Source organism: Orbicella faveolata, unplaced genomic scaffold (genome assembly GCF_042242905.1).
Source record: "Orbicella faveolata isolate gen_17 unplaced genomic scaffold, um_ofav_v1 contig_25, whole genome shotgun sequence".
NCBI lineage: Eukaryota > Metazoa > Cnidaria > Anthozoa > Scleractinia > Merulinidae > Orbicella > Orbicella faveolata.
The window spans coordinates 22250001-22274708 of NW_028301553.1; the positions used below are offsets into that span (position 1 = coordinate 22250001).

General features: G+C 38.2%; 1 protein-coding gene across 1 annotated transcript in view; it reads right to left on the minus strand.

Annotated features, from left to right (window-relative positions):
* Window positions 1-1608: 1608 nt before the first annotated feature.
* Window positions 1609-24708, minus strand: part of LOC110047876 (hemicentin-1-like) — a 60256-nt gene continuing 37156 nt past the window's right edge. The window contains exons 9-20 of the mRNA XM_089294635.1: window positions 23939-24205; window positions 22007-22261; window positions 17489-17755; window positions 16222-16473; window positions 15872-15966; window positions 12403-12473; window positions 10708-10919; window positions 10245-10376; window positions 9284-9314; window positions 7009-7115; window positions 6357-6550; window positions 1609-5595 (exon numbers count right to left, since the gene is read on the minus strand). Of these exons, the coding sequence (XP_089150761.1) occupies window positions 5263-5595; window positions 6357-6550; window positions 7009-7115; window positions 9284-9314; window positions 10245-10376; window positions 10708-10919; window positions 12403-12473; window positions 15872-15966; window positions 16222-16473; window positions 17489-17755; window positions 22007-22261; window positions 23939-24205 (2216 nt within the window). The 3' untranslated portion in view covers window positions 1609-5262. The remainder of the gene's footprint in view (window positions 5596-6356; window positions 6551-7008; window positions 7116-9283; window positions 9315-10244; window positions 10377-10707; window positions 10920-12402; window positions 12474-15871; window positions 15967-16221; window positions 16474-17488; window positions 17756-22006; window positions 22262-23938; window positions 24206-24708) is intronic.

Sequence of the window (24708 nt, forward strand, 5' to 3'; positions counted from 1 at the left end):
TTGAATTCCACGTTCACAAGCGCAAATTAAAACATGTTAGACAGACAAGTCTGTAGCGAGATAAGGATTTAGTGTTCATCTACATCAAGGTGGCTGACAATAGTTTCAGCTCTTTCCATCATGTAATACTTTTATGAAACGATTATGGTATCACACAAATTTCCAATCATTTTACCATACAACTTGTTGGAAACACCTTTAGCTTCAAGTGATTATAACTCAAAAACAAGCTGGGTGCAGGCCCCTAGCTATTTTATCGCATTTTCTAAAAAAACGTTCTATAGAGAGGGTTCATAGCCACCTTAAATTTTGAGCATGGATTTGAGTTCCAAGCACTCACAAATAAAATTAAGGGCGTTTCTTACAGGTTTTATGGTCACTATGGTAACCTATCGCGCCATAAAGATTACTATTATTATTGGTTAGCCGATGGCTGGGTGTTTACGTGATACCGACATTGTAGCATTGCTTGATAAGAGAAGTAGTATTGTTCCATCAAAGTATACCTGTTGGAAAAGTGCTGGAAACTGTTGCCAGCCACCTTAACCCGTAAACACAATCAGTTGTATACAATGTGAAAATATGTTTTAACTACGTCAAAGTGGGAGAAGTATTCGCTACTTTAGGGTTAAAAACTTAAATTTGTGTTCTTTTCTCTTTCCGATACATGTGTAAAAAAGAAAATGCTCTCATAGCAAGCTGGTTTTTTTTTTTTGTCGATTACTTCAGAAGTGATATAATGAGATCAAAAACAGAGCACGTTTGACCTCTTTAACAATTGCATTGGAAATTAATTTTGTCATAGGAATCTCAGTATTGTTCATTAGTAAAATCCATTAGTCAACATTGTTCCCTACAACTACCTGAAACACCACCTAACTGGGTTAGGCTAGCTCTTTCCACAGCCAGTTTTGGCCTTCCGTCTGGCAGGCTCGCTCCACTCTATAACCCTTTTTTCAGAGGGCGCCGCGCCGCTGGGTGACAGAGAAAGGGCCAGAACGGGACTAGCGCTTTCCACTAACTGCGGGATAGCTGTGGAACGCTTTCCCAGAACGTGTCAATTTCATTAGGCCTTTCAGGGCCTGATTACATGAGCCGGGCTGCTTCGGTGTGCCGAGATAACTTTCAGCCTTGTATTACATGAGGCGAGCCAGCCCGGTTGATGGCTGATGCGATGAACTGCAGGAGACCGGAGCGAGCTTGATTTTGGCGCGAAGGCGCGAGCCGCTCGATATATACTCTCGCTGGCTTAATGAGCCGGGCTGACCTGCGAAACGCGATTACATCGAAAAATCTCAGCCCGGTTAGCCGTTATCCCGGCACCGCGATACCGTGTTCTCGGCTAACCCGGGCTGGCCCGGTTGTCATGTAATCGCGAAGTTGATTTTTGTTGCGTTTAACAAACGTGCCGAGATTCTGGCAAACTGACAACAGCCCGGCTCATGTAATCAGGCCTTAAGTTCTCAGCGTGGCCAAGTCCAAGAACGATAAAAAGAGTCCCTCATCCCTTCATCTCCTGTTGGTGGGCTAGGCAATTCGTTTTTAAGAAACTGTGCACGAAATTAACATCAAGAAGAGGGGAAAACACGAACGACGCAAACTACGATGTGAATTTATCAGCATTTAATGAGCGCTACAATTGGTTACATGTTAGACTATTAAAAAGCATTAACGGCCAATAGTAAAAGAAAACATTTGAGGTAGAAGACTTTTGTACAGCGATGGCAAAAACCAGAACCAAGAGAATACATGTATTCACATGTCCGGAAGTAATTGCACTTATTTGCTTATGGAGACGATGACCGTGTCCGTTCTATTTACTTCCGTTTGCTGTCAATGGTTGGGTTCCAAACTTTGGTTTTTAAACTCTGTTATGGTGATTGAAAACGTTTCGACATCTTCCACTGGTATAAGTACAATAGCAAAATACCGAGAACAGAGATGGTTTTGACCAGTCGCCTCCAAAAGATTACTACCACACATCTTCACCCTGTTGACTACACAACAGAGCTGTTAATCAACACACTGAATATTGTAAGTAAGGTTACAGGGTTGAAATATTAAAACTGACTTATCACCATTTAATTGGCAGTTAATTACCGTCTAGTAAAAACCATATAAGCCAAGAAAACAAAGATTAAAAAAGTGCAGACAGAAGACCTTCACATTCTAAGAGCAAACATGGTTTTTTTCTCTGTGATAGTGATTGAAAACTTCTCGACATTTACCACTGGTAATTGTACAATAGCAGAACACCGAGAACAGAGATGGTTTTAACCAGTCGCTAACAAAGGCAACTACCACACATCTTCACCCTGTTGACTACACAACAGAGCTGTTAAGCAACACACTGGATATTGTAAGGTTACATGGTTAAAATATATCACCATTTAATTGGCACTATCACGCTGTTAATTAAAAAGCATTGAAAGCCAAAAAACAAAGATTGACATAGTGTGGCAGAAGACTTTCATATTCCAAAAGGAAACATGCTGTTCTTCCAATCAATTATGAGGTGAAGTTTTCCCGTTCTCAGCACCAGCTATAGATTATGTTCCTTGTTGTTGTAATTTTGCTGGGCTCACTGCGTTATTTCCACTCACATTTTGGGATTGACTGAACAAATTTCTTCAGAAAACTGCTCTCCACCTGTATTTGCACACTGGCAAAAATGCCAAGTGGTTTCCCGTCACCTTGGGGGAGAAACGTTCATCCAAAGGCACCTACCACACGTTAACTCTGTTGGTACAAAGCCGTCAATTGACCTATATTATTACAAGTTAGGTAATGTAAAGTAAAACTTTATTTAAACAGGGTAGTCCGTTCAGCTCAAAGGCTGGTATCCATTGGGGCCCTGTATAAATAACATCAGGTTAAAAATCTAATTACAATACTAAAATACTAAAATACCATGGCTACTTGGATTATATAGCATAATGGGTGAATGATCAAACGTTATATTGTATTAATATTATTCGTGAGTGAAGTAAGAATCACATGGAAGAAGAGCAGCAATGTTAAAACCTTTCTACTTTTAACTGAAAACCATTTAGAATGACGATCAATGTGGTTTTCTTAAGAAAACGCACTCATCGCGAAATCATCAAAACGAGAACGAGGTATCTGATGTCAGAAGAAACAAAATCGCTCTAACTAAACAAAGTCTGAAGCAATTTATTCTGTATTAACATTGCTTGAACACTTTTCTTACCAAGGAAACTAACTTTTCTATTACACAATATCTATGCATTTATTGACGTTTGACGCCTTCAAAATTTTCATTACAACAAACCGGATGTTTTTTTAAACATCCCTGTTTCTACAAATTTGGATTACGTTTATCCTTTTATCCATTTACATGTAGAGCTTAAACCCAAACATGTTAAAGCTAAAACTCAAGGAACGTTATGAAGTGGCTAGTGTAAATTTAGTGTGAACAAGTTTTAAGACAAACTGCAACTAGCAACCGTAATAGTCTACAATACTGGAAGAACAAAATGTTAACAGTGACTGACAAAACATAATACCTCTAGGACACTTCATTGTATAAGTGGACTACAAAAAACAGATAAACACGACAAGGGAAGAAATTTAGTTTTGTGAGACGATTCTGCAGACGAAATGAAATGATTTCATGCTATTTTCAAAAAAGGGTTGAAAAAAGAGACCGACAGTCCATGTACACTAAGACACAAGATTTTTGATTTTGTGGATCAATTTCAGATAGACTAAAACGCAACTAAACGCATTAACAACTTGTGTGGATGTGGGATTTTTACATTTTCAACACCAAATTCTACAAATATTTATTCAAAATTCCCAAATTGGGTTAATGACCCTCGTTCTAATTTAACACATCAAATTTAGTATATATACAGCAAAACTACAACTGCAGGGGCGTGGCTAAGGGGTCCTGGGGTGCCCGTGACCCCCTCCCCCCTTTTGTAAGCCTTTTTTCAACCAAACAACCTACAACAGGTGGCGAAAACGACATGTCAATCTGATGAGTACCCTCACTTTGACAGAGTGTGACCCCCCTTTTGAAAAATCCTGGCTACGCCGCTGAACTGATAAATAATCGAATGTTAGAACTCCTCCTTGACATATCGTAAAAGATAGTTTTTAGAAAGCAGTCTTTCTGTAAGCACGTGTCAATGGACCAAATAGTTGACATCGATCTTGTTTCAGCACAAAGTAACTGATACAAGAGGCACTTTAGCCCCTCGTCAGGTGTGGAATAGATAAGACACTTGGCTTTCACTCACTGTGCACAGCAGATTCCAGTTATTTAACCTGGGGGATGTGTAGGGTGGGAAAGGCTTTTGCTTCTTGACCTCACTGAGCCATGAGAAGAACAAAAGAATTCTGAAATGTTTTTCAAAAAGCTTATAGCAAATGCCGTTTGGTAGCTGGCATATTCGTGAAACCCAACTACCCTGTTAGGCTTACATGGGAGACAACAAGGACGTAATAAGTCTCATGTACCACGTTCAAAATCAGAGTAAGTGAAGTATACACTCATTGAAAAGTGCATAGATTCGACCGACTTTACGAAGAGCTAGCCCCCGGGTTCTAGACTACCTAGTCTGCATTATTCTTTGACAATTTAGCCAGCAGACGTGAAAAGCCATGCAGCCAAGGAAGTGTTATGTTCAATCTATTTTATTCTTTGACAAGAAATTTTCAATCGTAATCTTGATTTACGTTAAAGAAATTCAAGCTATCTTTGTTGTTTATTGCACTGCACCTTTGGAATGAACCTGCTATCAAGAATATTAATTCACTTAAAAAGAAATTATATCTACACGCTGCCTAATTCCTAAAATTATCGCGATATTCTAAGTCGAGAGGCTGATTCGCCGTTTGCTTGCATACAAGTCAGTACAAAGTAATACCTCGATTGGCACGCACAAATATACACGTCATGCTCTTTATAACTACAAAAATATAAAAGCATTTAATTAATTACGTGTTCCGCGACACACAACTTGAGTAAATATGATACAAAACGTTTCTACATGTCTTAACAAATTACGTATTTAAAAAACAAAAGCCTTTATTGTTAGAAAAATATATCAAGCAAAACGCCTCATCTAGTCTACTTCAAAAAGACCGTCTACAATTTTGTAGTCAACAACTAAGAAAAGAAACAAAAGAAGCCAAGACTGTGCCTTAACTATTAACTATTTTGCATGACAAACGGCTCTCGAGAAAGAAACTGGACCTCACTCACTTGGGAAGCAATGAGCTCCTGACTACGCTTTAGAAATTAGTTTCATGGCCTGGTCCACCATCCCCTCCTGAGTTACTAGCCTGGGATGTCTCCTTAGTGTTGGTACCTGGTTCTTGACTGTTACTATTTTCAGGCGCTGGAGCAGCCTGGTTTCCAGTAGCTGGTCCCTGACTGTTGTTACTGTCAGGCAATGTAACATCCCCCTTCAGAAATTGAGTGATGTCAGCATATTGAGTTTCAACATAAGTTGTGGGCTTCTTGATCGGGGGTAGAACTTGAGGTGAGGTGGACACTCTAGGCAGTTCTTGCATTTGCTGGAAGTCACCCAAGTCAGCATAGAGAACCTCACCAGGCTTGGGTTTCTGTTTCAAGTGAATATGAAACAAATTATCTTATTACATCACTTCCAACACGCTGTCACCCTATACACGGCGTGAGAGAAATAGCAGTTCTGATTGGCTGTTTCTCTAACTCAACCAATAAGGGCCTCGGAGGTTGCACTTGCTAACTTCCCAATATGAAATTCTCAGCTCGAATCTCAGGCGTATCTATTGGGCAGGATGGAATGAGCGCACGACAATACAACTATATCATTTCAAAACAAATCACCTTATTGCGTATGGAATTACTACAATTCAGTGACCACGGGCAGGGCGAAGAAGAGAACAGAAGCCTCGAAACAAACAAACTGAAGAACGAGTCTTGAGTGTCACCTGGCTTAGGTTTCTGTCATTATGATGAAAAAACATTTATCATCTACTGTTATATACCGAAAACTTTTCGCTCGCGCAACAACGATGTGGGCAGCCATCCTCATATTGGCCGTTAGTGAACAACGAACGTTGTTACAAGAACAGTGCTGTTTTTCATTTAACAGAAAAAAACAGTTTGGTTTTGATTGACTTGTGGCAGTCACCGTAAAAAAAAACTCTTTAAATCATTATTCACACTACATACGATGTATCTCAGTCAATGTGATTACTGACATATTCAATCACTGATAGTGTGACAATGCTTCCTGATGTCAGCATGCATGCACTGGCAGCTCTATGAATTACCATGTTAAGTATCAAATCTGCAATAACGTATGAGAAGTAAAAAAGACCGTCAGCCATTGGCATACCTTTTTCGATTTCTTTGACATGTCAACTTGTGCATAAGTGGCCTCTGGTTCTTCCTTTTTCTTCTTCTTCTTCTTAGATTTATCCACGGCTGCATACTGAGGTGGTTCAGCTTGTGGCTTTTGCTCTTTAACTTTCTTATCTTTCTCGCTTCCTTTCTTCGCAGACTTGTCGACAACAGCATAGGTAGGTACAGCTGCAAGAAAGCACACTAAGAATTCCTTCCGTTTGTCCTACTGTAGGACAAATGTACGGAAATTCTTACTCCGTTTACAAGGTCCCAAATTATTTAATCCTCTCAGCATTGACATTCAAAATGCCTCTAGTATAACCGTGTTCAGCCTCTAAACATAAGTCATCTTTCTTGGCATAAGTATAATTTATTTCTCTTCGTGTGCTTGAGTGTGCTTTTTTCCCCGCTTTTTTTCCTTCCTTTGCTTTTGCGCATTTGCGCGTTTAGCTTTGTTTAACTACTTTTTATCCTAAATTATGATCATTTTGTGTGCCGATGACAGCTTTTTTATTCCCCTGCTAAGGCAGTATTAACATAAGCCCTATTGGCTTCCCTGGGTTTTCTTGCCTTACACGTTAACATTTTGTAAATATATTTATAAATGGCGAAAACATTAAACAATCAAACGAAAGCTGCAGGACCTGAAGCTCCCTGGTGTTGGCTCATGTCGACCATTGCTGTGGGTCGAGGTCCTGCGTCTGCATAGCCCTTGTTGACTTGCCCAGAGCCATTGTCTTCTCCTGGAGCACTATCAGATTAGACCATAATGGTAAAATTGTTTTTCTTTCCTTATTGCATACAGTGAGTAGCATTAATCTCCCAGGAGAAATGGGCAAACAAAAAGTGCATTTGGCACAACGTTCTTATCTTACTTTTTTTTTAAAAAAAAGTTGTCAGTTTGACTACAATTAAAATCAATAGAATTAATACAATTACAATCAATAATCTACAGCATTTGAACTTTAATTAATTTTTCCTTTCACATGTTGTTTTGCGTTATAAATTTGAATATATTCCAGATATTTCGGCGTATAGAAAAACGTTTGTTTACAATAATTGCCTCACTAGCATAAGCTTCTTAGTCTGATCAAGCTACAAACAATATCAGCTCTGAATATTGAAATGCCACGGCACGATGAACTGTTTTAAGACTTTCGAGCCAGATTTACCAAATACATTGTGTGTCGCAGGTTTAAAAACTAAAATTTGTGCACAGAAGGTATGGCCTCACTGGTGTTTTTGCCACCCGGAAATTGTGCAGTTTTTGAAAGTAAATATCTCCTTCAATACAACAAAAACCAATGTGAAGCTTCTTTTGATCTGTCTTGATGTCATGGCTGTACCCATGGTATCTATACAGCTAAAAGCACTTTAAAAGCCACTAAGAAAAAGAAAACAATTCCATTGCCGTTAATTTTTGTTCGTGAATTTAAAAATTTACAGGATTTTTGACCTTCTTCGTGAATTTTTTTTTTCATCATTATTTCGCAGAATTCGAGGGATATCAAAACTAAGTCTTCACCAGATTATAAAAAATTCCGCTGGATCGTTTTATTCTATAAATGTCTCAAATTATAGGAAATGCTGAATGTTGCCTGTACGAAAAATATCAGGATAGGTCAGCTACCAACATTTTGAGATAAATTACCAATTAACTTTTCCGGTTTTTTTTTTCCCGTTTGCGTGATTTTATTCCCCGTTCGCGGTATTTTACGGATAATTTTGTGATCGACTTTATGAAATATGGGTCCACTTTGTTCACGCGAGACATCATGTGCATTATGTAGGTTAGAAGCGCGCACATGGCAAAAAGTCTTTTGAGCCTCCTCAAATGTTTGGAGTCAATTTCGATGTAGCACGATGCCTTCTCTACGCAAAGTCCTATGCTAATGAGGCACAATTTACACAATATCGTCAGGAAACAACAAACAATTACACCAATCTAAACTCTTTTCTACTTAGAAGTGACTAAATACAGCTGAGAGACTCTTGGGATAATGTAGAATGCAATGCAGTCTATCACGTGCCTTGAGGTTTGTGCTTCATGGTTAATGCTAAGTTTATATGTAACAGAAAAAAGGAATACCCTGAAACGTGATTTGCACGGTTTCCTTTACAACAACATTATGTATTCCTTATTGACTTTTCTTCCAAGTACACTCAGTACATACGCGACAAAGGAATAGCAGCCGTAACGGTGACCGTTACACGACACCTCCTTATAAACGCACGTAAAAACAATAGTATAAAGGAGAGACATTTAATTGTTTGAGAACACCAACATGACTGCCGTGACGTCATATCAAAATGCGCTAAACATTTGTTTTACGCGCGAACGTTTCTAAAATGATGCTTTTATTTCATTTTGCATACGCTGTAACATGATCTGTTTGCTGTCTTACAAACACGGCCGTTTTATGTCACTTCTAGGGTGCGGGTTGCAACCCATACACATACCGATTAATTACATAAAACGTTTGTCAGTTTATGAGGGATGTTCAACTACTTTTTCAAATAAAACCTCTCAATTGCCTTTTCTACATGTCAAATATGCGCCCGGAATGATTTACCCAGTCAATCACCAATTAATCATGTTTAGTTTTAAAATTTAAATTTATAAAAGTAGAAAATCATTGACGAAAAAATAAGAGACTGAAGGGGTTAAAGTAGTTTCACTCTTAGACCTTACCTAATGTGCAACAACACCCTGCGTGGCTGGCGGTTGAGTCGGGGTAGAAAGCGGCGAGAGCGGCGATGCCGCGAGGGGCCTGGATATGGTCCTATACCCCAACCCAACTAAACCGCCAGTTACGCAGGCTAGTGTAACAACTACAATGTTACCGGGTAAAGAATCATTAAAATACAATATTATACTAAGTAGCATTCCAATTTATAGAAAAAGATAAAAATACTTACAACGCTTGCTCTTCCGACTCCGAACAGCGAACTTGTTATTATTGCAATACACATGTCGATAAGGAAAGACAAGAAAAAAGCAGATTAGCAACAAACAAGAATAGCCAAATCTTTGTAGACTAAGAAATAATCGCTGTCAATGTTCTGGACACTATTACTTACTGTAATGAACTAATGAGGAAAGTTCTGTCTATAGTTCGGTCACCCTACAGTATGAAGTCACTGATCTCATATCCTTCGATATCATGGACAATTTGTGAAGAGAGACAAACTCTGCACATTCTTGGCAGATTTCTCCAAATTTTTTCCAAAATTATGTTTACGTTTTGCCACACTGATTTGCGGCACGTGAAAAATGACGAAAAAGTTCATTTTCAAACCATTACAGTCAAAACACGAACTGGAAAATGACATCATTACTGACTGGCACATTCGAAATACCAGGAAAATCTTAGTTTTAGGGTAAGGTAAAAAACCTAAAAGTGCAATGTTGTGGGTACGCTTGGAGAAAATTCACTGGAAAAGTTGCAACAAGATCTCACAACGGGAAACGTTGTGCAACTGCAACATATTCTATTTAGCGCTTACCCACTTACGTCAACATAACAAGGGTTTTGTAGTTTATTGTGAAGTTACAAGTAATTATGAATACAACGACCGAATAATTATATCACGTATGACCGTTAATCACTATACGAATAATGGGATTAAAAAGCAACAAACTTTCTCATTACATTCAGGTTTTCCAGGAATGTATTGATTTCACTTTTTCTTTCTTTGGGCTTTTTACTTTGTTTTATCAATATGAGGCAACTTTACTCAATTAATTGTTCATTCTGTCAGTCTCTTCTCATTGCCGTGAGAATCAGTTTGCCGTTTTTTCCTTATCACAACTGCATTTAGATTCTATAACTTCCATGTACCACTTCTATCCATTCTTTCACTAGAAAAGAATACCCACCTTTGCTGCCCTTTCTCCTACACTTTCTCTTATGGTGTACACACCATGCCACTACCACGACTACAACAAGTACAATGGCTCCTCCCACTGACGCACCAATGATAATCCACAGGTCTTTATCTTCATTACCATCTGAAATATAAAGTATAAATAATTGTTGCTCTTGTTTAGATTCCAAAGATTGGCGTTTGTACTGACCACGTTTTGCCAAAACTACACATCAAAGATTTGAAATAAAACTGTTTCAAGTATACAGGTCAGAAAGGCGTTTCGTCTCTAGCGTTAATTACATAAAACAATACCTCTTATTAATAATATTTACGAATGGAATAAATAATTTGTTACAATAAATTATTGTTTTCTTTTCACAGATACAATACCACTTAAACAACTTATAAAACCTGATTAGGAGTGCTAAAAAACAAACAAAAAGGGGGTGATACAAAAGAGCCTGCTACTGTACCTGGCGTCGTGGTTCCTACTGTACTAGAGGGGCCCTGCGTGCTGGAATCAGTAGGTAGCTGATCATCAGAAATTGCTTGTATGGATCCTGGATCAACTTTGAAGTCACCAAAACCGTTGCCTTCTGCTGCTTTTTTCAGAACAGAGAGAACGTCGGGGATCTTCACACTTTGAGTGAAATCCAAAGATAAATAAGCAACCACGCTGCCACACCTAATAACAACGGAAATTAGACCATTACTTCACTTTGACTATGCTTTAAACAAATTGAATAAACAAAGGTCATATATTCTATTGAAACTGTTGGGCTGCGTCCTCGGCAAAAGAAACACTTAGCTATTTATCAACTTCAAATTGTCGGCTTCACAAACTCCTTACGGCGGTTAACGTTTATAAATTTAAACAACTTTCTCATAATATAACTGGAAACAACAAACGAGTATTTTCCAATTCATCAAATGCTGGTAATACACATCATCTGCAGCTAGTCTGTATTAAGAACCTTACTAGCTTATATCTGAAAGCAATGGAAACTGATAATTAGAAGATATTTTCCTCTGCACAGACCAATCGCTTAAATTCGATGATTGGAAATCAGTCCAACAATAAATATATGGTATTGAACAAGCGCGAGTTCCTCCACACATGAAGGTATAAAAGATTTCTACTCAACAAAAAAGTATTTATTTTGTGCAATGAATTGAAAAAGCAATTCGTTGAAATTAATTCGTGAGGGGTCCATCTTAGCGGTCCGTATTGCAAAATTCGAACCGCCCAGGGAGCCAATCAGAAATATCCTTTTCATCGCGGACCAGTTTAGCCATATAATAACATAAACAATCTATAACTGTCAGTTAATTGATATCGATTGGCATTGGTTGATCGATGACATAGCTTCAGACGGCTATCCTTCCCTTGAATAAAAAAACATGTATTCTAACAGTAAATCACACTTTGCAGTTTTAAGCAAGATTTTCCCAGCACACTGTATCAATTGCTATACTTCTTACCACATGGTTTGGCTTAAACGTTCAAAGCCTAATAGACCTTTTTCGCTTAGGCGGTTTGTTTTCCCATTACAGACCACGTGATATTCTCTAGAGAATTGGTCTTTTATCCATCTAGAAATTATTTATTCATATGCACAAGACTATTTGAAAATTTGAAAGGAAGAATTCTCAAGAATATCATCACATGGTCTGAAATGGGGCAACAAACCGCCCAGTCGAAAAAGGTCTATTTAGCTAACCTACAATCATGGACAAAAGTCTTGGGACAAATTTGCACTTTTGGCGCTTTTGCACACACACCTAAACTCGCCCTCCACCCCCATACAATGTTGAAAACTAGCACCTGCAATTTCGCCTGATTTTCAACATTGTGTTAGGTGGGGAGGGGGGACAGCAACGCGTTTTTAAAGGATAATATAGCAGCGTATTTTTCAAACTTAAAACACAGATAATTCGTTACATTACAGAAGTGTCCCAAGGACTTTTGTCCACGATTGTAGGTCAAATGTTTTTATCTTTTGATTCCGGTGGTCAAATTAAGAATACTTTACACGTGGCCTTTTCGGGTTTTCCTTCGTTCAGTTTCCTTATTTTCTTTTCCTTTTTCCCTTAATTTCAAAGGATAATCAACACTCAACTTGCAACGATTAAAAAAAAAAAATAAGATAAAGAAGAGGACTTAATACCCGCAGTATTTTATTGTCACATCTTTTAGCCGTCCTTCAAGTCCATCATCACCTTCGATGCTTTCTTTGACCTATTAAAGTAAACACATTTGACAGTGAATTGAAAGACATATACAAGTACTGAGAGTAATCGGCGTCCAGTAAGTGTGTTCGAATGTTTACCAATTGTGGTTGCTTAACGATAGCACATGCCATATTTCGCTTTGTTGCAGCTCGAATATCGGACTTCCTGTGTACTTCAGGAGTAGTAATCAACTCCCTGATTAAGCTTCGTTGTATGACAACTACGAACAGTTTAAAAAACATTGCATTGCGTCATTTGTCTTTTAGACGCGCACGCATCTCTCCCACTGGTCTATGACGTATTTCCGTATCCAGTATCTTGCCTGCCTGTCCATCCACAAAATCGAATTTATTTCCGCTTGTGTGATTCTGCGCCAAGTTTAGGTTGCTGCGTTCTTCTACTACCGAATGCAATTATGCAAAACTATAGTTGCATTGGGCTTAAGAAAACTACATGTACAAGATATTTACGACTTTACATCCCGGTTTGATGACAACATACACATCAGCACAAATCAAAAAAGGAAATAATTCCAATTAACTTTGGTAATGATTCCAGGCGCTAAGTTACTGTTAGCACTACAATATTCCCGAGCCGACTGTCCCCCTTAGCTTAAGGTGAGGTGAGGTGAGGTGAGTTGAGGTGAGGTAACTTTATTTACAGTCGTAAACGTAGGGATTGGTTGCCCAATTTCCCGAGGTAGGAGCTCATGACAAAAACGCACGTTAGATTCTCGGACTAAGATTTTCACTGTTTCAACGTTCGTTTCATTCGCAAAAAATATCCACTGGTTGATCTCTATACCTTCAGGAAGTTTAAACTGGCTTACGGGGAGGATTGTCAGTGAAGTCCTCCATAACGAGGAGATAGTGTGGCCAAGTGATCAGCGCGTCGGACTTGAAATCTAGAGGTCCCGGGTTCGAGTTCTGCTCTGACCACTACCTGGATTTGTTTCTCGATAGTCCCGAGTTCAAATCCTCGGCCATGCTTGTAAATAGCCTACTGATTTGCCTCTGGCCGGTTGGGATTCTTAACAATGTTATGTTCAATTTGAATACCTGTTTCAGTTGTTTGCTCGGCCCCACTAGCACTTGTGCTATAAACACTGCCGAGGGTAAATAAAGGTTATATATTCATAACGAACCATGCAATTGCCACATCCGGACAGGTTTGACTTCTACTTTCAATTCCCTCGATCAATTTCTGTTAAGGTTTGTAGGTGTTCTAATCGAAAGGCTTCAGTTTAAGATCAACGGGTGGATATTTTCGGACCACAAGATAAACTTATCTATAGGAAATCGCCACCTTTTGAATGGTCATTTCAAAATGAAAAGAAGTTAAGATGTTTCCATCGAATAAGAAGGAGTATTTCAACATTTCTGAAACTTGGCCCACTTAGCAATTATGATATGTCAAAAGAAATGACTGATCATCGCAGTTCTATACACAGCTTGTGAAACTAAATCCTGAAAACAATTCAGGTTTGAACGGGATTCGAACCCCTGTCCTTTGCGATACCGGTGCAGTGCTCTACCTACTGAGCTATCAAACCAACTGGGAGCTAGTCACATTGTGAGTGAGTGATATTCCATCAGATGGTTAGGAATGCAGGTAAATATATGAAAGATCATATATTGCCTGTTATGTCTATTACAACTGAAAAGTAATTTAAAGTGAGGGTCAGCGGGTTCTTTTTTGTGTAGTATGTATTGATGGCCGTTTTGGTACCTATTTGACCTGCGAGGTTTTCCTTAGCAACTCTACATGTAGTTATCAGAAAACGAAACTATAATTTCTATAATTTCTTGCATTAAAATATTGGAACCGTTCAAGAAAATAGACTTTGATCCTACATTGTAAGCTATTTAATTGAAAAGGAAAAATGACAAGGTTAAAAATGGCACAATACAAAGAGAAAGAATTATTCACATCATGAAGACGGAAAAGGTTTTCATGGCAAGCATGATGATGGAGAATTCTTTTATCTGGTGGTCCAATACAAAACAACGTTTTGCAGCGCAATAGAGAAAAGGAGCTTTGAGCGAAAGGTGTTCTGTACTTGCTCAGCGTAATGTGATTGGACTGCCTAGAGGAAACACCATGAATTTGAGATCGCTTGACGATAGTTCTACCATAAAGATAGCTAGGAACTGAACCATTTAGGGACTTGAACATCATAACAATGTAACAAGGTCACAATGCATAAACAGAACCTTGACTAGCAGTTAACTGAGATCGTTGAGTGCTGGCGAGATATATTCATTCTTTCTCACACAAGTAAAAATACAGTCAAAGTCAGAATCAGTCAGAGTTTCCTTATGTTGCTCAGTGCTACTAGACCATACCGTCGAACAATAAAATACTTAATTGAATACAAGTGAATTAAGAATAACAAAGAGCACAGATTTATCAAACAAATTCCATACTAAGGACCTTCGCGTTAATTGTTTCTGCGCATCCTTACTGCGCACGCAAATTTACACGCCACGCCATGCATGAGCGCGCGCGCTAAGTACTAAAATGAAAAATGATAGGGCAGCTGGCCACTGCTATAGCTTTGCCTGGATTTAACGATCTTGGACGTTCGGTGACCCCTACCTTTCTTTCCAGAAACAGACTTTATTTACAATTATCTCCACATTGTCCAAAAACGAACAAAAAATCAATGAGGGAAGTTAAAAAAATTCAAGATTTCTGTCTGCGGGACATCGAATCCTGCCATCTTGCGGCTGCAAGGCGCGCGAAACTATGGTCGCTAAATGCGAACTTGTTCTTTACGGAACCTCACCAGTTGACTAAATTCTTATTGGGCCCACTTAAACAACATTTGGCATAGAACATTTCACTTCAAAGATCTAATTGCAATATTTTTGGGCTTACAGACACTATTCGCTAACGAAGCCCGATCTTTTCAGATTTAGGGTATTCTTCCGGGCATGTTCTCTCCAAAACGAAGTCGGTGACCCCCCATTTCTTTTACATTTCTGACATAACTAACTCATCACCTTGCATTGGTAAAGTCTCAGAAAAAAGTCAGTGTTGAAACAGTTTCGCGCGAACGTCCTTTAGTATCAATATGAGTGTCAAAAGTCAAACAAGAATCAAGATAGATTAATGATGTGTACGTGCATACGCTCGTGCGCACGCGCTAATGACGCGGAAATCGTACACAGTAAGGATCAGGGCGATGCAATTCAGTGAAATTACCTTAATTATTCCTTACAAAACGTAGCAGCATTTTCAACGCAGTTCACACTAATGCACGAATAATGGTCACAAGGAAATTAAAATTTAAGGTTGAACCTTCAATATAATTCCATATCTAAAAAAGAGGCAGCAAATTTGACAATAAGAAATTCCGAGTAGTCGTTAATTGGTTAGTAAAAAAGATATAATTCAACTTACCATTTTCCTTGCCTTTTCGCAGATTTCTGGGGCGTTATTGGTACAGTCCCTGTTTGTGACAGTTACCGTTATTAGGATCTTTTGAGCTTCCACAACTTAATGGAAAAAAGAAATGTTAATATCACGTTAAGGTATTCAACAGCACTAAAACGTTTAACTAATGAAAAAAAGGAAGAGAGGGAGAGTGGGGTGGGAAGGTAAGAGAAAGTAAATGGCTGACCGGAAGAACAGACTAACGAACAGAACTCCTGCAGTATAATTATTAAAATGCACAAAACTAAAACCAAAAGAAAACTGCCCAACAAGCAAAACAACATTCAGCATTCAGCAACATTCATACATTTACTTACCAAGTTCAAATCGCTTGGAAGCCTCCCCTAACTCGTTTTTAATGGTGCATAGATATGACCCAGAACTATTAGGCTCTGGCTTAAAAGTAACTCTCGACAGATTTGACCTCCATTTTATATCACGATCTTCAGATGTCCAGTTTACTGTTGGCACTGGATTACCCTCTCCGAGACATAACAAGATCACCTCCTGTCCAAGCTCAAGTGTCCTGTTACCAGTTTCATTTCCTGGGTTAATGAATGATGGGGCATCTTGAAAATAAGCAAGAAGTCTGTAAATGTTTTATGAACAATCTCTCAACTTACTAAAGCCGTTAGCTCTTTCTAAGCAGGTAATAGTATTAGCATAAGAACAGCCTAAGACTTTTTTTGTTTAGGTCGGCATTTTTTATGTATATTATTGTTAATGTATTTCTAACGTTTTTCTTTTTTGTTTCCTATTTATTAACAACTTTATATATTTTTCTTATTTAATTTTCAATGAATTCGAAGCACTATTAATCGGTGCAGGCAAAAAGCGTTACAAAAATTATTAACTTTTTTATTACAACAGCTCGATGTACGCCTATCATGTGATTACAGAATGATTTATGTGCAAATTAGTTAAAAGTTAAAACTATTTATTTCTTTTATCCCCTGCCTTGAATACACCCAATCAGCAGGCTAGAAAGCCATCACATATTCTGCGTTATGCCATGAGTTGCAATCACGAGTTTCTCGGCGTTCTTCATGGCCTCCCAGTTTTGCTGCTCAAAGCCTGGCCAGCAGTGCACAGCAGGTAGTTTTCATTTAGATCAGATTTTTGCAGCAAATTGTTCAAAATGTTTTTTTTATGCATAAATGAAACTTCTCTCTTGAATTTTCTCTCTTGAATCGACTTAAGGCTTTGAAGAAACCTGATAACAGAGAGGGACAGCTTTGGGCAGAATTGGAGGAATTTACCAAACAGCACCCAAAATTCAACAAAGGGCGAAGAAACATCCTTGACCCTTTTGTCACATACATATAAAACAAAACTATTCTGAAGCGAAGAAATCGGAATGATTGAAGTCAAATTACCGCCAAAACGGAACAGAATAATTATTTATCTAATGTTTTCTTGAGGCATAAGCCAAACTGAAAACTCAAGTCACTCGTGGATTATCTCGCGGTACACCACTCGGAAACATTACGTAACTGTCTTAATAGTATGTACATGCAGCCTTTAAAATTGGCAAATTCTATCATCCACATCACCAAAGTAAGAGATTATTTGCTGAATACTTACAGTAAACATCGATGGTTGAAGTAGCTGTAGCAGGTGTCCCCACTCCATTACTGGCTGTACACCGATACTGGATCATTGTACCAGGTGTCTCGGGTCTGGTTATATTCACAATGGTGAGTGACGATGTATTAGAGAGCACCTCAGAACTGTTAACCTTTGTCCATGTCACGTTAGGTTTTGGTTGTCCAGATGCATTACATGCCAGTGCCAAGCCCTCTCCTTCGACAACAATGGCTGTTTTATTTGAAATTTCTACCGATGGAGCAACTACAAGCAAATTAAATGACAAGTGATTTTAATAGGATTTGCCAGCAGTATAATAACCTCATTAAAGCAATGGCGTTATTATATTAAATTTATTATAGATTGAGTCAAATGATACATAGCACAGAATGACAGCACTCTAACTTAATACATTATACCTGTTATATTTTACGAAAACCTTCCTTTATAAGAAGGTAATAGAAGATCTAATCACTTGAGAACATTGCAAGTAGCTGCGTCGATGGTCTCTGTTTCTGTTTGGTTTCTTTTTCATAGATATATCTTTATTGTGTTACGTATTATATGCTACAATACGCATTTTTTAAAAATAAAAATGCTGCATCCCCTGAAAAAGTGTCACATTAAACCCCTACCTCCCCATAACGGCCACCTCTCTACAATGGTGGCTTTCCAATGTCGTCAAGGTTGCCTCTATGGAGAGGTTTGACTGTATTTCACATTGTATCTCTCAGTTAGTACGCGCGCTGTGATTGGTCAATATAGCAGGGCAGTAATCCACTGTACGGCCCGCTAAAATTTAAAGCTGTTTTTTTTTGCCAAGATTTTTCGTGATTTAGCGCCAAGTGTTCTTAACTTTTATACCAAGTAAAAGTTTAAAACTTTCTTTTACTTCTAAAATTGTGTTTTAGGGACGTTCGCGCTAATTGTTTCTGCGCATCCTTACTGCGCACGAAACTTCACACGCCAGATTATGCATTGATGCGCGCTCTAAGTAACAAAATGAATGATAAGGAAGATGGCCATTGGTATAGCTTTGCCTGGATTTAACGATCTTGGACGTTCGGTGACCCCTATTGCTCTTTCCATGGATCACTTTTCTCTACCGATTTTCTATGTTTAGCAAAAAAAATAAAGAAAATCTACCGATTAGAAGTTTGAATTCTTTGCAAAATGCACCATCAAATTCCGTTATCTTTAGCTCTTCATTCATCTGTGCGGCGGTTTCAAACGCCTCTTGAAGGGATAAGTTTTGTGAAAACGTTGGTAACATTTGGAATTATTTACGCAACTGACCCACTTCTACAAATATGACTAAGATTGTTTGCCTCCGTTGACTCACCTTCGATATTTTGAACTATTAACCCCTGTAGACCATGCTAAATCACGTGCGCCAATTTTTCAAAATCAGGGTAGTTTTCCACACGCTTTATCTCTGAAACGAAGTCGGTGACCCCCAATTGTTTTTTGCATTTCTGACACAAGTAACTCAATTATCTGATGGCAGCAAAAATTTAAAAAAATTCTATTGACTGGAAAATTTTAGCGGGAACGTCCTTAGACCTGCTAACGACTTTAGAGGCACTTACCAACGATTTCAAATTGACTCGTTTCGCTTTTAACGCGCGTCAAAAATTTGAAGCGAATAGAAATCGTTCCCGAGCCCGTGAGACACACAGTAGAGATATAATAAATATCTTACTAACCTCGTCTTCTTGGTCCGTACTGTAAGCTATAGATCCTCGTTTATCCCTTTCGATTTATGGCCCGCACGCTTGGCGCTTGGGCCATAAATCGATGGGAAAAAACTCGGTTCGTAACTTACAGTATGGCCTTCGAACTCGGTTAGTAAGAGGTATTATATCACATAAACAACTATAACGCATCAAAGTGGCTTTAAGTCGCTATTCCAGTTGTAACCTGGCGGCGTCTACGCAGGAACACTTAAAGAGTTTCCATACCAAAAAGTTTTTAAAAATATTAAGCAAATATGAAAACTTTCATTTTTCCTATTTTATGCACTGCCACTAACATGTAGAAGAGATAAAAAAGCTGCTACAGACGATACGTTGGAAACAAGCTGGGAAAAATCTTCCTAGGGAAATAATTTCATTCACACAGATAACAGACTACTTCCAATACCATTCAAGAAAGAATAATTAGATCAAAACACTTTTAGCTCCATAGATCATGAAAAGTGGAAAATAAAACTTCTCCCTTGTCTTGATAATGAAAAGAAGGGGTCTTAGTTCTGTACACTTGGGAGATCAGTGATTCCGATCCACAACTCGTTAATGTTTCCGTATATCCCAGTTGCTGTGTACTTGGTGACGGAATACCTTATTGAGGCAAACGCATGTAGACAGGGAATAAATCAAGCACTTTCTGTAACAAGTAAATCTAGAAGGAGAGCATAGTATCATTCGGAACAAATAAATGGGCGAAAAACATGACAATAATATTATTAACTAATAACGATTTTGAGACAATATCGCATTTCATCACAGGACTTAGCTAACGAGGTAAACAACTAAAATCAACCAATCAGATTGCTCGATTGCTCAAAAGTGTTGGCCTGGGCAGTGTCCCGGATGAACCAACGTATTTTTCGTAGTTTTATTTTTCATGTTTCTAAAAGGAAAGACTAACTTACACAAAACCGAATATTTTTTTTCCAACTTTCTCTTCTTTTTTCTTCTGTTCATATGCGAGTAAACGTTAAGTCAGCCCTCTATTAGATTACGTGCTTCAAGTTAACAGTGTCTTACCAGTCCAAGACAGTGGGATTGCTTTAGAAATTTCTAGGTAAAGTCTGCATACAAGCAAAGTTCCTCATCAGGCCGGGGCTCAATCCGGTTTCTGCAGCATGAAGTGACTAGGAGTATCTCTACTCTCCCCCTGGGTGGGATGCTAGTCCATCGCAGGGCGACTTCCAGCATTAAGTTCGCCGGTACCCATTTATACCCCTGGGTGAAGAGAGGCGCTGTGAGAGTAAAGTGTCTTGCCCAAGAACACAACTGAACGGAATGTCTTCGGCCAGGGCTCGAACCCGGACCGCTCGATCCGGAGGCGAGCGCACTAACCATGAGGCCACCGCGCCTCCCATTTGGACATTTCTAGCCGAATAACAAATCTCTCATAAGCCACGCTCTTGAGGGCTCTTGAGGCAACATAGGCCCACGATATTTTTGTAAGGGCCTCCTTACGGTCGTCCCGTACTGCCCAAAACTCTCCTAGTGCGGCCCTTTCGTTTCCATAATAAGACATAAATATTTTATCCCATGAACACCACAAATTTAATACGGGAATGGCATCTCAAAATAGCAATTAGTTTTGCACCGTGATTTTGCCATTCTATAAGAAAAACAAGGGAAAATGGAACTAACATTGCTGTTGATTAGACCATTCGTATTCATCGTGAAGGGTTGCCCGTGAATACTTTACATGCAATAGACCGCAATAATTTTTCCACTTCCGTCGCGAGTTACAACTTTTAAACCGTAAAAATCCGTACAGATACGAAAAAAATTTACGTGCCTTTAATCGCTTGCATCAAAGCTCCCTGTTACATGCAAAGCTAGACGACTTAGTGTATAGTTTAAAGTTGCCTAAATGGAGCACACGGCAAGCGATACAAGATTACTGTTGATTCCTGATGGAAGTGTTGTTTTTTTTAGTTTCGAGGCGTACAAACGAATTCAGTGCCGCCATGTTAATTTTGTAACCAATTCTAGAAGGTAAAAGTGAGCAACAATAACACGTTTCATTTAGGTCTCTCTCGTACTAAGCAAGACTATAAGAAGATCGCAATACCAATGCAGACAGAAGGTATAGCAAAATCTGCGTAGCTGACATATGTGCCCCTATATCGGTTAGTAAGTCAGCTCCAAACCGCTCAACAATCTCACTCAACTAACCGAATGAAAGACCATAAAATCCCACGTCAAAGCTTATATCGGGGGCATATAAGTAGAATAAATTTTTTTTCAGACCGACAAGATAAAACATATCTGAGAAACGAATTAAAAGTAACATACCATTACATTTAGAGCTATTACCCTATTACCCTATTGTCACCCTACTAGCGTATAACTTTCTATGAAAAATTTTGATGTTTGTAAAGAAACGCAAAAGGAACGCACTAAAACATTAGCTGGTCTTATATCCGGGGTGGCTTATATCTGGGGGACTTACATCCAGAATAATATCTTTGTTGGCAAATAGAAGGGCTTATATCCGGGGGGTATAACTGGGGGAGGGGGAGGGGGGCTTTAACGTGGGATTTTACGGTACAAAAATTACTAAATCTGTAGTATTTCTATTCATTATACATGAGAGCACAAAGAAGTCGCATGGTTTATAATATTATTCAAAATGTAAACCCCTACAAAAAAGGAAAGGACCTTTGTTGTATTACAAGAGGTTTTACCCTTAAACGAAAGCTAATTTAAATGCATACAAAAGAATTTTAAATTGGCAGCGATTTATGGAAAGGGTCTGTGGATATCAACTTACCAACAGCAGTAACGTTAACAGTAGCATTGTCTCCTGTGCCAACTGTGTTGATAGGAACACAAGTGTACACTCCATCTGCCATTACAGAGGTGTTAAACACACCTGAACTGCTGTTACCAATAGACGTGCCATTAAAATAGAAATGATACTCAGCTTCAGGACTGGCATCAGTTGTGCAGTTTAAAGTCAAAATACTGTGACGAAGTAATGTCCTGTTACTAGGGACTGTTGTGAGGGTTGTTCTATCAGGTGCATCTTCAAAAAAAAAAAGAAGAAAAGTGACATCACATATAAATGACTGGTAACATATTATGCAATATTTGTTAGACAGCAGGGTAGTTTCACTGGAAAATGCTAGAGCAATTTGAGCACAAAAATATAATGCAATTTGATATTTCAGAAGGTGAGAGCAATAACGATTATTTAAGAGATTCGATAATCTCCTAAACAAAATATTTACAAAGGGTGCTGTGTTTATTTTGTAACAACTACAGTTTATCTGCAAGTTCATTAATGTGGCACTGCAAAATACTTATTACTATTTTAAAACTATTGTTCATGATTATTACCATTTCATGTGATATTTTTTTGTGTGCTATAAACGTAAATTTAACACGTTTTTGAGTCTGTGGGATTAGATCAAATTTGAATAAAGGATACTTGAACCAATAAGTGGCTACTGCTTTGGGCTGGTCTGGAGATTAACTAACTGCAGTTAGTTAGTGGTATTGGTGATCAAGAAAAGAGTCTGCAAAACTACTGTATATGAACATGTTTGACAGGCCTTAGCAAAGATATCATAAAGCATAATGACAAACCAATACTAAAATATAAACAACGGCACTTGCTTATTATCTACAAAGTATAGAAAAACCAAAACAACACTCGCGTAACATGAAAGGTGGTTTATAGCTAACCAATTTCATGTAATGCACAAAGTATTGTGCTTAGAATGCTACAATTTTTTATTTCTTGAATTATGACGTGACATACTTTGGTCCTTGTAAAAAGAAAAAAAGACTTAATTTACACCTATATAGACGTTTTCAAACTTCGTGATTATATACATAAGTTGTTACATAATTCATAATCACATCACTCACTTTGACTGACGTCTTACAGCTTAGTTAGCGTTAGTTCACATTATCACAGAAGTAATCAACAGACCATTGATGTACTTTAATTTGTAGCACTACATTTTACATTCTTCATATTTTATTTTAAATTTTTAATATTTACAATATGCAAGCTGCTTTAAACAGCTGAAAGGACACAGACATATAATATTTGGGTATTACAATAACCACCATACATGCACAGTAAACGCCCCAATGACTGGCAATCAATGGCATGGTGTACTAACAACTACAAACATCCACAGGAGATCTTTAAGCCGTGCTGAACTACTTTCTTGGTAACTTTACTTTCAAATGTACACGAAGCATTCTTTAAAAGTTACAAATCCATATTGGGCACATATGATATACATCTTTAAAACGTGTACAGAGAGCTCAATACAGTAGCTGTCCCAGTCTAGACCATACTTTACACCAGTACAGGGTACTACTATAAAATGTGATCCATATACAAGACCACTGGCCAAGGACTCCAAACTGTAGAAGAATAAACATTAACTTTGAAATCCTCTTCTATGGTTAGTTCAACTTCCTTCCACTGTAAAGATGACAGATTCATTAGGTAACTCATCGAGTAAGTGCTTTATTTTTATCATAATCATTTTCTTCCAATGACAATCGGTATGGAACATCACTCTGAGCTTCCTTTGTAAAGCTCGCAATCACAATTCATTGTATTCTTACAAAATTCACTTTTTCTACATAAATAAATTCCTTTCTTTTACAGAACAGGTTTAAGAAATGAAAGAAAATGTGTTGTATAAATTAGCATACTCATTCAAAAACACTGACTCACAATGCACAGTAACAGTGGCTATGTCTCTCGCAGGTGTCCCCACTCCATTACTGGCTGTACACTGATACTGGATCATGTTATCAGGTGTCCCAGGTCTGCTTACATTCACAATGGTGAGTAATGACATATTCGAGAGCACCTCAGAACTACCAAGCTTGGTCCATGTTGTGATAGGCGGAGGTTTACCGGTTGCATTACAAGTCAATGTGATGTTGTCACCTTCCTCCACTGTCTCTCTTTTTTTGTGGATTGTTATTGATGGAGGGTCTACAATTAAACGTAAATTGAAAAGAGTAAACTACCAAAAATATAATTGGAATCTATTGCAACTGGACCCAGGATGTAATTTAAATTTTGTTTAAGACGGTGCCTACCAAATACAAAGGTGTTTAGCCCCAATTAGGACTATATGGAAAAAGACGTTCTAAGCAAGGGCTGCTGAAGTAAAAAAAAAGAAAAAACTGGGGCTAGAAATGCATATTTCACAGATGACTAGCCTTAAATCTCGACAAAAAATGCCTATGTCTGCATTTTTTCTTAAAAGAATGAAAAAATATGCCTGCACAGATTTCCTTAGAATTCGCCTTTACAGACACTTTGTGCAACACTTGCTTCGACAAAAACGTTGCAACACTTGTGTATCTCGTGCATTTCATGTAATTTTTCGTGCAACTGCAGTTGCAAAAAAGAAGAGACAGAAAGCACAAGGACCACATTTTGGAAAGAAAATGGATGCCTTATGTTTACTTTAAATATTTTGACGTAAGACC